At 41.3% G+C, this 12,474-nt stretch overlaps 1 protein-coding gene across 13 annotated transcripts in view; it reads right to left on the bottom strand.

Moving 5' to 3' along the window:
- The window catches only part of KDM5A (lysine demethylase 5A), a 43,194-nt gene extending 33,924 nt beyond the window's left edge, over positions 1–9,270 (bottom strand). Inside the window, exons 1-5 of one of the 13 annotated variants that reach the window (XR_014516236.1) lie at positions 8,284–9,270; positions 5,493–5,570; positions 4,179–4,301; positions 2,213–2,383; positions 1,626–1,760 (exon numbers count right to left, since the gene is read on the bottom strand). Coding sequence is in view for 8 of the 13 variants with exons in the window: in XM_083461747.1 (XP_083317873.1) it covers positions 1,626–1,760; positions 2,213–2,383; positions 4,179–4,301; positions 5,493–5,570; positions 8,284–8,460 (684 nt within the window). In the remaining 5 variants the exon portion in view is untranslated. The remainder of the gene's footprint in view (positions 1–1,625; positions 1,761–2,212; positions 2,384–4,178; positions 4,302–5,492; positions 5,571–8,283) is intronic. The other 12 variants (XR_014516237.1, XR_014516239.1, XM_083461747.1 and 9 more) reach the window with 12 other exon arrangements.
- Positions 9,271–12,474: the final 3,204 nt, after the last annotated feature.

Below are 12,474 nucleotides of genomic sequence, written 5' to 3'. Positions count from 1 at the left end.
CTCTTAGGACACTTGATATTTGTGGAATATTTCTGCTGCGCTAGCACAACCCTCCCTATTCCCATACCTGCACCAGAGCAAGTAGAAAAGTGCAAGCAAAAACCAGACATACCAAATATGCCTGGGAACCCTGCATAGCCAAGCTACCATGTACCAAGTGCAGGCATAGAGAGAAAACCCATCAAATTATTCCAAGTTCAGTCAAGAAACCATCTCCTCAATTGTTATTTCAGCATCATTTAGCCTAAAAAATTAAACTATAATTGTCACTTCATACTTACTTGCAAATGTTAGAGGATTAACCAAAAAGCTAACTTTCCTTTAAAGCCAACTGACCAACCAGCAAAAAGCTACTAGAATGTTTTGTTTAATGAAGTACAGAACGTGTCTCTCCTTCCTGTTCATTCTCCTTTTGCATAATCATTTATATCCTCCTCAAATGTATCTGCAACTTAGTGTTTTTATGTTTTAAACTGAGCTATGGCCACCTCCCCAGTGAGCAATCACTCTTATGAGAGTTTTTGGTACCAGCCGAATGCTGATGCATATGGCTGGTGACTTATAATTGTAGCAGTTGTTTTTTTAGGTGTTAAATGATGTAATGAAAATTTTAATTGTGCTTTGTTTTATATGCTGTATTTTAACTTATTACATTCCCCACTTTAGGATTGCTGCTTCAGTGAAGAACAGGTAATAAATATTTTAATTAATTAATCAAAACATGAAGAATACTTACTTTAAACATACACAGAGTTTAACAATTAAAGAAAAAGGCTGTCAATGCTAGTTACAATTTTTCATATATGTATTTCACTCTGTTAAAAAAGAATTGGGCTTTAAAAGTAGCTTGTGTCATCACATGTTCTGGAAAAAAATACTCTTAACCTTCATGAAATAAAGTGGTTATATTAACTGAAATACTGAGAAATTTGAACGGAAGAAGTAGACATTGCTTAGAAAGCCTTTACTGCTACAAGCAATTTCTTCCCTTCAGTGTTAGGACTATTCTGAAGACTTCTGGCCACCACAACACACAAAAAGAAGGTTGTCTACAAATTAACTGAACCCAAGTTCGTACATAGCTACTAGTTCTGCTGGTGTTAGTGTGCATCAGCCAATCTCCTCATACATACCAATAGTAAGCATTTATACAGGACTTTAAGTTTTCAAGAATACTCAAAACAAGCTTTTCATTCATTCTTATAAACAATCCTGTAAGGTAGACCAGTTTATCACCTTTGTATTACAGCAAGTGGGGAGCTGAGGTTAAGAGATAATGGTTTGCTTAAGGCCACACGGCGAGGCCACAGTCCAAATGAAACCCAAGGAACTCCTCAGCTTAGCCACCAGCTCAAACTGATATAAAATTCAGAAGCTGGAATGAACACACGTCTTTTTCCTCTTAACATAGTCGGCTTACTCAGTGAGAGAAACGTTAGTGAGGCCAGCACAACGTGAGTGTTTTTATCTAGCACGCTCACTTTTGATCTTTAAAAGGATGGCTTTCTCATGAGAAGTTTTGAGTGAGCCCCCACGGCCGGACAAAGGCTGTTGCATTTCCAATGCATCTGCACTGGTGCAAAGACTAAAGCACTCTGTCTACTGTGGCCAAGTGATCTGGGTACCTGGGACTTGACACGTCTGGTTCTCTTCAGCACAACGTTCACTCTTGTACCCTGCTTAGGGGGAGACTGGGCACCAATGCCGAGGTCCTCAACCTCCACTTTTTCCTTAAGGTCCAAGTTTTGCTTTTGGATGCCCTAAAGAATCAGAGCACAGAAGGACACCAGGTTGGTTGGATCTGGGATGGCAGACTCTGGTTTTCAAGATGAGCAGCACTACTGGGAGAAAGGGCCACCAACAATGACACACTGCATTACAAATGTCATCTGGACAGAGTCACCCACGAAAACTGAATAAAACCAATTTCTCAAGTTTTGGCTGCTGCCTAGCCAAGGAAAGATTCCTTCCCATGTTTGATTCTTTTCCAACAAAGTCCTCATCCTATCAAGGTTGACCTCAAGCATAAACAAAGAAGTAGATACCGTCGCAAAACCAGATCACAGTATAATACATCCCTCTTGATCGTGATATAAGCAACTTGTTTCCATGAGGCAAATGTACAAGAGCACAAAACGTTGTGTTAGTATACAGTAGACAAGCAACATACTGTATCTCATATTACTCTCCTGCAAACAAAGCCATCTCTCACCATAAGGCTGACACCAGACTGGAAAAGCTCATATGGATATAAGATCCGTTCATAGTGTGACTTCAGCAGTGAGCCAGTTGCCTTTCCTGGTAAGTAACCAAGACGACTTGCAACTTTAGACCATTTCTTTTCTTTAGTGACCACTTCAAAGCCTCCTTTGCTGGCAACAATCTGAAATAAAAGTAAAACAGATTTATTTATTTATTTAGAAAGCTACATACAAGTTTCTTAAAGCATACTGATCACAGTCCAAATGTAAAACTTCACCAGATCCTCTACTTAATAACAAGGGGATAGTTGTTCTGCAGAATCAAATTCATTTCTCGCTCCAAAAGCTTAATGCATAAAGACAATTTGGATGCCTGAAACCAGACAAGAAGCAGTTCCCAAAGGTGTTTGAAATAGCAGATTCTCACTAACAGCCAGAAACAACCAGAAACAGTTTGCTAAACTTGACTTTCCGTCTTATGAAAAGCATTAATTTAACCTGCGGTTCAGTCCAGTTCAGAAGTCAGAAGAGCTGGAGATCAAGAATAGTGGCTATGCAGACACTCCCAGGAAAGAGTCTTAAGGCAACAGATTACTGCATGAGGTAAAACAGTCTGCTTCTTTCAAGCTGAAGGCGGCAGCCACAGCTATATTCAATTCTTAACTGATTCTTATCAATTTAGACCCTCAATGGCTCAATTAAACCAGTGTTTATTTGCCTTGAAGAAGATGCCATGAGAGTAATACGGTCAGCATCAGGCCCAGAGAGCCTTCCTCCAACACCACATTTCCTCCTCCCCTTAAATTGTCAAGTAAATTTGAACAGAATTACAAGCCAATTGTAAAATTCCCTTCCCTGGATATGTACAGCTTTCTACTTGTTCAAGTTCACATATAACAAGCCACTGAGTTGTGAAATACTACTCATCTCACTCAAAAGGGCCCATAGCTGTGCATACCGCAAATCTGTGTTCTTCCTTCTTGGCATTCAGGGAGGTGACAAGGCACTTTTGAGAAGGCATTCAGCTGACAAATGAACTGCCATGAGACCAAAAGTGCTATTGCACAGTTGGAACTCTCTGCACTACTACTATTATTACTAAACATTATCTAAGCATTTCACAATTATTAAAAGACAAACCAGTCTCTGTTCACAGACTCACAATCCAATAGTTAGAATACAGAAGGGAAAAAAGTAGGAGAGGGGAAAGGAAAGCAGTTCCAACAAGTCCTTCACTAATTGATGAAAGGATTCAGGTTGGTCTGCCCCTTACCATGATGTCCTAAGAGGGAGGGATGCAGCCTCCCAGTGGCCCTTCATCCCCAGCTATGGCAGAAATCAGGCTGTCTACATTAGTTTGCATTATACCAAGGTTGCAGGCTTTAAATAAGTTGTATGCTACATGCAGCTTTGGAAAGGCAGGTTTAAAACATTTTATAAAAATAAACATTTAGTACTACAAGAGTTTAGCATGCTTTACAGGCACTTTTAAAACCAGCAAGAATATTATTTAGCATTATTGTATTAATGATAGTTTTTAAATGTTCTACTAGCTACCAATTAAATCACAATTCACAGCTTTCTGCCATGATGCAATGCATATGCTATGAACTGGTATGGAAACACTAAGAAGCTGTGCAGTATGAACCCTACGTGCCTGGAAGTTACGTTCTAGTAGAGTAACCATATTAGTCTCCTGCAGCAAGACCCAACAAAGAGTCTTAAGACACTTTCAAATAGTAAGAGTAATTTGCCTTGCTGATATAGAAAGCTACTGCACCCAAAACTCCTTATTGCTTATGTACTCCGATAAAAATCCATGGACTTAATATGGAGGGAGGGGGAGTTATCAATGAACACACCATATTATTCAAGCCATAAGCTAGAATATTTTATGATTCTCTATTACAGCAGGGAAAACATGATTTTATGAGAAACCACTAACACCCTACCAAATGATTGTAGATTCACACTCACCTTGCTCAGTGAATAAAGATCCAGTATTTTTCTCTCCACGACTGGGATTTTTAATGTAGATCCTTGAAGTTCCCAAAATTTTGCCAGCTGATCTAAGAAGTCCAGCTTCACTCTAGTCATTGCCTATTAACAAACCAAGGCAACAGATGGACGTCATACAAGTTAGGTATGAGAGAAGCACAACACCCAAGGAAAATAATGGCAGCATGCTCACAGACAGCTCCTCTATTTTGAAAGTCTTCAAAACTTAGACCAGAATATGTCCTATCAGAACCAAGGCCATTTCAACAAATGACAAATCTGAATATAAGCTTTCTACAGTCCTACAACTCTGGTAGAGACTTCTCCTTTAGCACTGGCAGATATTTCTTGCACAGCAGAAGTCAAGAAAAAATATTATGAATGAGGAGAAGAAACAGATGAATCCAAGTACAATAAAAAATACTACTTTAATGCAGATGCCTTATGTTTCCTCTTTTCAGAATTTTTTAAAGTCTCTTGCAAGTTGCATGTATATCATTTAAGCATTTTCAAATCAAAATGCTATGCAGTAAGAAATAAAGGTATGGATGTAAATTGAAGTTTAAAATATCAGAGTAATATCCTCATGGAAGAGTTTCATTCACTATCTGAAAGCTGAAGAGAGTCTATGTCTCACTAGACTATTATGCTGGTATTAAGTCTAATACCAGCTCTAACCTATTTACTTGAAAACAAGTTCTACTAGAATCATTGAAACAAATCCTATTCAGGCATTCAAGCAAACGTGCAAACTTTGCAAGGGGCATGGGGATGTGCAATGTCCCCTATATACAATGACTGTCTGCTCCACCCTAATCTTCCTGCAGTTGTCTAAATGTGTCTAGAATCCTCCTGACAATCAAACTTCCCTATCATGAATAAGGTTCTAAATGTATTCAGCCAAACATGCTTACTATCCCCCTTCAAACCTACTGGAAAGATCAAAAGATTGGCTGGAGGGAGCAGGGGGAGTAGGGAGGGACAGCGTGTGTATAGATGTTAAGCAGTGAATGTACTCCCTACACAGTTTGTGCCCTCATGCATTCTTCTGAGCACCTGAATATGGTTATAGTTTCAGGGGATGTGTTTTAAACTGGTGTTGTAAGACATTTCCAGTAGGCTGTAAACAGCTCCTGCAATGATGCACAGTAATAAAATGAAACATTGCTCATAGACACTTGAAGTTAAATTAATCGAATCAAGACAATAACTTTGTACCTTATATAAAAAAAAAAAACAGGTCTAATGCTTTATGTAGGGGTACAGATTTATGCCAAAGGTTGGGAAGCTCACCTCTAGTTCATTCAAACGCTGAACTCGTGGCGTGAAACGAAAACTTTGTACATCACATGCAAAAGGAGGCTGCCAGTCCTAAAAAGAAAGGAGGGAATTTAGTTTCAAGATATAAGCCTTCAATAAATATCCAACACATCCCCATAGCTATTTCCCCAATATTTTATAAATACTGGATTTTTATTCTTACATGCAAGTTAAATCAATGCACACCTGAGAATATCTTCAGACGAATTAGAAAGTAAAAAGGCTTTTAAGAACAAGGTTAATTTATTTTAGAGCTGACAGAAAACAGTCAGAATGTTGGCATATTTGAGAATGTATCTGGCTTTAAAAGGCCCTAATTCTTCCAATGTCTATAGTCATGTGGGTCACTAATGTATACAAGCAGAAGCAGAATCTGCAATCCAATAAAACCTTCACTCCTGCAAGGAGATGTTGGCATAAGAGGAACACACAACTGAGGACAATATGCAAGGTAAACCCAAGGATTGATCATGTTGTAAACATGCTTAGACTCTGACTTCAGCAAATGCACTTCAATTTCTTGTCAGTACAGCAGGATGGCCTCACAAGTAACAAGTCCATAGAACACTTTATTTGCCTGTCTGCCTGCATCTCTCTCTGCCAATTATTGAACAGTATGGCATGAGTCAACAAGAGAAAAACCACTTGCCATAAGCAATCAAATTACTACAAACTTTTTTGTAGAAAAAAAGAAAGATAAAATCACTTGCAATGCAATATTTCAAAAACATTTAGAATAGCATACTGCTTAAAGCTTCTAATAATATCAGGCAAGCAAGTTATTCATTGCTGAATGAAGATTTAAATTATCTGCCAACGTAACCAGTTCACTATGCAGGTGCTGAGGCTGCTAGTAAGAATCAGAAGACATTTAAGCTCAACAGAATTTTGAGTTTTCATCTTAGGACCACAGCAGATACTACAAACAATCCAACGTATTTGATGTGGTCCTAAAATAGGCATCTACTTATAGAGCAACATGCCACAAGGCCAAGTAGATGGATTCAAGAATAAAACAGAGGCAATAAAAAAACAAAGGCTACAAAACTTAATGGCACCTATTTTTCAGTATTTAGTGAATGATAAGACTTGTTCCTGAAGTGCTTTTTAATCCTTATGTATTGCTACTACAGTTTCAAAATTAAATGTTATGCTACTTTGCACTTGAGATTATACTCTAACTTGCAAGTCAAGTGCATTGCAAATGAATGCACAATGTGCTCTTTTTAACAGTATGCAGTAGTAATCATCCATAATTGTCCTGAATAAAACCATGTTTTTTAAACACAATATAGTAATAGAACTGAAGCTTTTATTATCACTCATCCCCAGTTAGGACTAAATGGGGCGCAACATTACTTCAGAATTCATTTCATTCAGTAACAACTCCCCCAAAATATATTTAAAAATTAGTTAAAAGCTTATTGCCAGATCACTGATACTCCAAAACCATCGCTCACTCCACTTTAGAAACCCCTCACTATTGTGAAATTAAAAAGAGAAACCCAAATACCCAACTCTTTTAGTGACAGACAGGGTGTCGACATCTTATTACGGCAACACTCCTTTTCCAGCACCTACCAAACTCAATGTGCAAAAGCAATGGCAGAAAAAAAGCAATTCTAATCATTGCTATTGCTTTTCCCTTTCTACAAGTTATTTGGGGCAGGGAGCTTAAAAACTGAAAATGAAAACTCCAGCACTTTAAACACCTCTTGAGATTAAAGGGAATGTGATGAGTAAAATCGTCTTTCATACTATGCCATGGAATATAACTGAAATATTGTACATTGAAAATGCAGTAACAAAGATGGAAGACAGGATCTAGATTGACCTTGGATGGTGAAGGGGAATTAGCAACATTCAAAGCAGGATGCAGCAACTGGATCCCATTTCCCAAAGCCAGAAAAGGACTGTTCAAGGGGAGAACTAGGAACTTTTTTATGTAAAAAAATAATAATCACCCCTCATATGTTAAATTGATATTTTAGATTATTGAAGAAATGTACCATAGAAAAAAGGAGTGTAGGATAGAGGACTTTGTTAAATTGGTATAGTGTTTTCTGCTACTACCAAGTTGCCTCCAGATAGACAAGCAAAAAGGCAATTTTACTAGATCAAGTTACACAGGAACTGCACACAAATTTTTGATAGGGAATTTTATACACCTCAAAAGGCTTAGGGGCCCTTCACCCTAAAACTAACAGAAGTTAGTCTTTGTGGCCTAGATCACTTGCTCTATGCAAAACGTAAACATGATAACCCTCCCCCAAAGTGAAAGTAAGTATTCTTATTGTATTGATCATAGCTACTGTATCTTATATTGCTACAACACTGAATGGACCCTTAATCTTCTTCCTGTTTTCCTCCTTTTTTCCTTGTATGCACCAACCAGCTTTTGCTTTTTTGAAACATCGTTACGGAATTACAGTCAAAATTAAAAACAGGTCAGTATAACAAACAAAAATCAAGGAATCCAAAGGAGAAGTTGCCCCATCGTTAAGGAAGCGCCATCCCTTGGGCACCTTTCACGGGCGAAGAAGCATCACAGACCGTGGCAGCTGGCGATGCGACCGGGCACGAGAGGAGATGAAAAGCCAGGGGAGGGGCTGAAGGGGGAAAAGGGGTCGGGGAGCGACTTCACGGGAAAGCCGAAATCCTGCTGCCAAGACCCAACGTGCCCCCCCAACCCTCGGACCCCTTTCCCGGCCCTGAAGGGTGGACCCCACTTCCCCATCCCTCCTCCTCCTCCTTCCCCGGGTACCTTGGGAGGCCTGATCTTGCAGATGCCCGTTTTCTCGGCCAAGGGCCGGATGCGGCCGATGAAGCCGAGGGGGTCGCTGAACTCCTCCCAGCTGGGCTCGAAGACGGGGCATTCGGGCGGAGGCACGAACTCTGCCACGTAGTGAGACCCGCCAGGGCCGTCGTCGTCCCCCGACATGGCGGCGGCGGAGCCGTCGACGGTGATGATGCCGCCGCCTCAGGGCCGGGGAGGGAAGGGGCTTAGCTGCGGCGGCAGAGGAGGAGGAGGCAGGCGGGGAAGGAGTGAGAGAGAGAGGGCGAAGGGGGGAAAGGCGAAGGGGAGGCAAAGAAGCTCAAAGAGGGGCCGGGGGGCGGAGGGACATCCCGGTGTCCATCGAGGGGGGGGGGCGCTGCTGCCCGCGAGCACTGAGGCCCTCAGAAACAGGCGCCGGAGTCTCGCGGAGCCCACGGCTGACGAGGCCTCCCGTTTGTTTTTGTTTCCCCCTTCGGGGGTTTGTTGTTTTTTCTTCTTCTTTCCTTTTCCTCCCCTTCTTGAGGCTCGCCGGAAGTGACGCGTCTGTTAAAAACCCTTTCTTGCGGAAGCGAGCCGTGAGCATATCCCTCCGCGAAGTAGTTTACGTTCAAAATAATTAGTCCCGGCCGTCTCTACCTCGGGGCTTAAGCCGCTCCTCTCTTCGCGCGAAGCTGGGGAGAAGGCACCGGCTCGTGTTCGCGAGTCGCCTGCTTTTGCTCCTGCAACGGGTCTAAACAGTGGGAGCAAGTTAGGCCGAGGCCCTTTTTTTCGGTTCGCGGAGGAATGTGCCGTGCGATTTGTGTGATGGGGCCCGCTTCGGCAAGAGAACTTCCGGTGCCGACTGTCCATGTACCCCATTCTCTCCGTGTGCGAACAGACTCTGCCCCGCCCCCCTCCGTGGAATCTTTGCAGAGCCCCGCCCGCCTCTACGAGCCTTAATGCGCTCCTTTCTCTCACCTCCCCCACCCCCACCCCGCGTCCACTGGCGGAAGCCGCCTCAGCTGCAGCGTCTCTCTTGACGTTTCGCTCCCCCACCCCGCGTGCGAAACGGCCCACCTGGACTCCACCCACTTACAGTTCCCACAGCAGCTGTCACTCTCAACATCTACCTTTCCTTCCCCGCCCTAACGGACGCCGCCGCCCGCTCTCGGTCGCCAGAGCAACCGTCCCTCCCCCCGAAGCGCCGCAGTTCCCTGACCCCCTCGGAGTCCCTCAGAGAACAATCCCTCGGGGGGACTGGCTGAGGCGGTTTTAGCCATAGTGATTAGTAATTAAAACGACTTTCCAAGTAAATAAACTTGCCAGCTAACCAGAAAAAAAGAAAACAAAAACCACGAGTTCAGTGTTTTAAAATCGTTTACCTGCCACTTTTCCTCCTGCTGGCTGCAGTTTGAAATTTTTTTTTTTAAAACCTAGCCCTGCCTCTCGCTGCCTTGCACCAGCTGATAAAATATATATTTTATTCCAGTAGGCAACAATTTTAAAAATTGCTTTTCTTTTTTAAAAAAAACCTGCAAAGGTCATTTTTTAAATCATTGTTGCTTTTAAATGTATTTTTAACGTGTGTTTTTTAGCAGCATTACTCCGATTTTAAATTCATTCAAGCCACTCTGAGGGATGTGTAATCACTAGAAGAGCAGGATAGATTCAAATTAAAACAGGTTTCCCTGCCTGTAGACATTTTAATCCTTGCAGCAATCTTTGCAAGGGCAGGATAGGCTAGGTGGAGAAACAGCAGCCTATTTTGCAGGGTGTGAGGATGCAGCACCCATGTTTGCTCAGAGAGATTCTGAGTATAGAGATTTTAATCTGGATGCTGTACATCCACTGGCTCTCTACACCTCATGCCTTTCTCTCCAAAAAAGATTGCTGGGAAGGTGCTGAGAATTGTAGCTCACTGAGTGGTAAACTACAGTTCCCAGGATTCTTATAGGGGTGTGTGTTTTGACCGCCATACTGCTCCAACTCTTTTTATGTCATGTTGGTGTGCAGAACTTCAGCCAATGACTTTTTCATAACATACATAACTGTGTTATCCTCTTAAGGTCTTCTATTAATGGAACAATATCAGAGACTGGTTAAAAAATAACAACAAACCCATAGGGGGAAAATGGAGGTACAATCTGTAGAGAATTGGGGCTCACCCCTCCCAAACAAAGGGGAAAATTGGGTTGTTTGAAATTTAGACTCCATAATACAATACCATCCCTCAGCATCATCCCACAGCTTTTAGCTTAATTAATTATAATTATGATCAATTTTTTTAAATATCTGTTTTTGACTTTGTTACAATGATAATGTTTTGGTTTGGTTTTGTGTGGGGGTGTTTTGTTTTTTGTTTACCTCTAAGAGCTTCTATTTACAATCAAGTGGTACATCCTTGCTTCTGGTCACTCACTGCCTTCCGAAACCTGGAAGCTAGAAGTGTTGAATAATAGGTAGATAACCTTCTTTCAGGTTACTTCATATGGAACAAACTATGTACCCCTAGTTTTGTCATTAATCACCAACATCAACAAACTGTTGTAAACAGGAATAAAAGAAGAGAAAACAAACCACCTATATGCGTATGATTGTTCAGTCTCTTCTATTGTGTGGACAAAAGGGTTACTAATCTGCTTTTTCCAGGCAGCTCCACAACAAAAGTGGAGCAGAAGGGGGCGGGGACTGCTGTGATTCTGCTTTTGTCAAGGTCCTGAGCAAGAATTCGGAAGCGTATTTTCCATTCAATTTCATTATTTTATTTTAAGGATTTATAAAACGTCCTTCAAATATGTTTCTGGGGGACTTTCAAAAAACATAATAGCATCACAATAGAAATAACAGCAATTCATAAAGCAACAATTAGGACAACTAAACAAACACAGTATAAACCAATTGGGAAAATCCTGAGAAAATAAAAAGGTGGTTGTGTAATATAATATGGAAAGGTTGCCCTGTCTCACATTTATTCATTTTCATTTAAATTAATAACAAATGAATACCACCCCCTGATTCTATGCCTGCAGTTGCTAATAATGTTTAGGGTTGCGTTCTGCCTTGATTATGTACTGCAATAAATTCACAATTATACCATTATGTAACCCCAGTGTTTACAGGAAGTTGGTTTGATGTGCTATGGCAAACTCTTGTCCATGATCCGCCTCACTGACTATTTGCCAGGTGGCAGGTGCTTGATGAGCCCCCTGTTTACTTTTTACAGTCCCAGAAGGGCAAGAAAACCAGGAAAGCAAGCCCTTAATGCGTCATTATACATAGCTAGTAAGCTGAGCTTGATTTGGTTCATGTTTAGGCCGGAGCAAACTAATGTGTTCATTGCTTTTTAAAATATACAAACTTAACTTGATTCATGCCCATTCTTCAGCAATTCCCTTTCAACAGCCATTTAACACCCATAAATCTTGCAGCTGATGGTTTCCCCAACATGTAGATTCGGTGCTAGGAAAAGCTTAGATTCTGCCCTGCGTCCCATAAATTAATGCCACTGACTTATTGGATCAGTAATTGATCTCCAACACTATTCAGGATTATTCTGGGCACTTACAAACAGAACGTGAATATTACAGCCTTTCCCTTGTTTGTGTGCAGCATCTGGTATTTAAGAGATATATTGTTTCTGAACATGGAGGTTTGATTATTTGTTAAATGTATATCATATCTTTCTTCCACGGACCCCAAGGCAATATTTATAAAGCTTCCAGGCAGTCTCCTATCTGGGCACTGACCAATATCCATTTCTGCTTAGAAATGGATCATGCATTTGTCTAATGCTATCTGCTGAACACCTGCTGACTTCCTGCTTGCCACACAGCTTTGTGACTATACAACTAAACTAGTTCAAGGTTCTTGTCTTAATTTACAAAGCCCTTACCCCCTTGCACCCAGGATATAAACACCACCTTTATATCCAGCCCAATTACTAAGATTGTTGGGGGGAGTCTCTGTTGGTTGTCCCCCATGGCTCAGATGCATAGCTCATCATAACTACTAAAAGTGGTATACAAATGTCTGAAATAAATAATGAATTGTTCACCTAAGAATACAGTGGTACCTCGGGTTACAGACACTTCAGCTTACAGACACTTCAGCTTACAGACTCTGCTAACCCAGAAATAGTACCTCGGGTTAAGAACTTTGCTTCAGGATGATTTCAGAAATTGTGTGGCGTTGACACAGCAG

The sequence above is a fragment of the Podarcis liolepis genome, assembly GCF_965112155.1.
Source record: "Podarcis liolepis genome assembly, chromosome: 10".
In the NCBI taxonomy this organism is placed as follows: Eukaryota; Metazoa; Chordata; class Lepidosauria; order Squamata; family Lacertidae; genus Podarcis; species Podarcis liolepis.
This window is presented reverse-complemented; position numbering and strand designations above follow the sequence as displayed.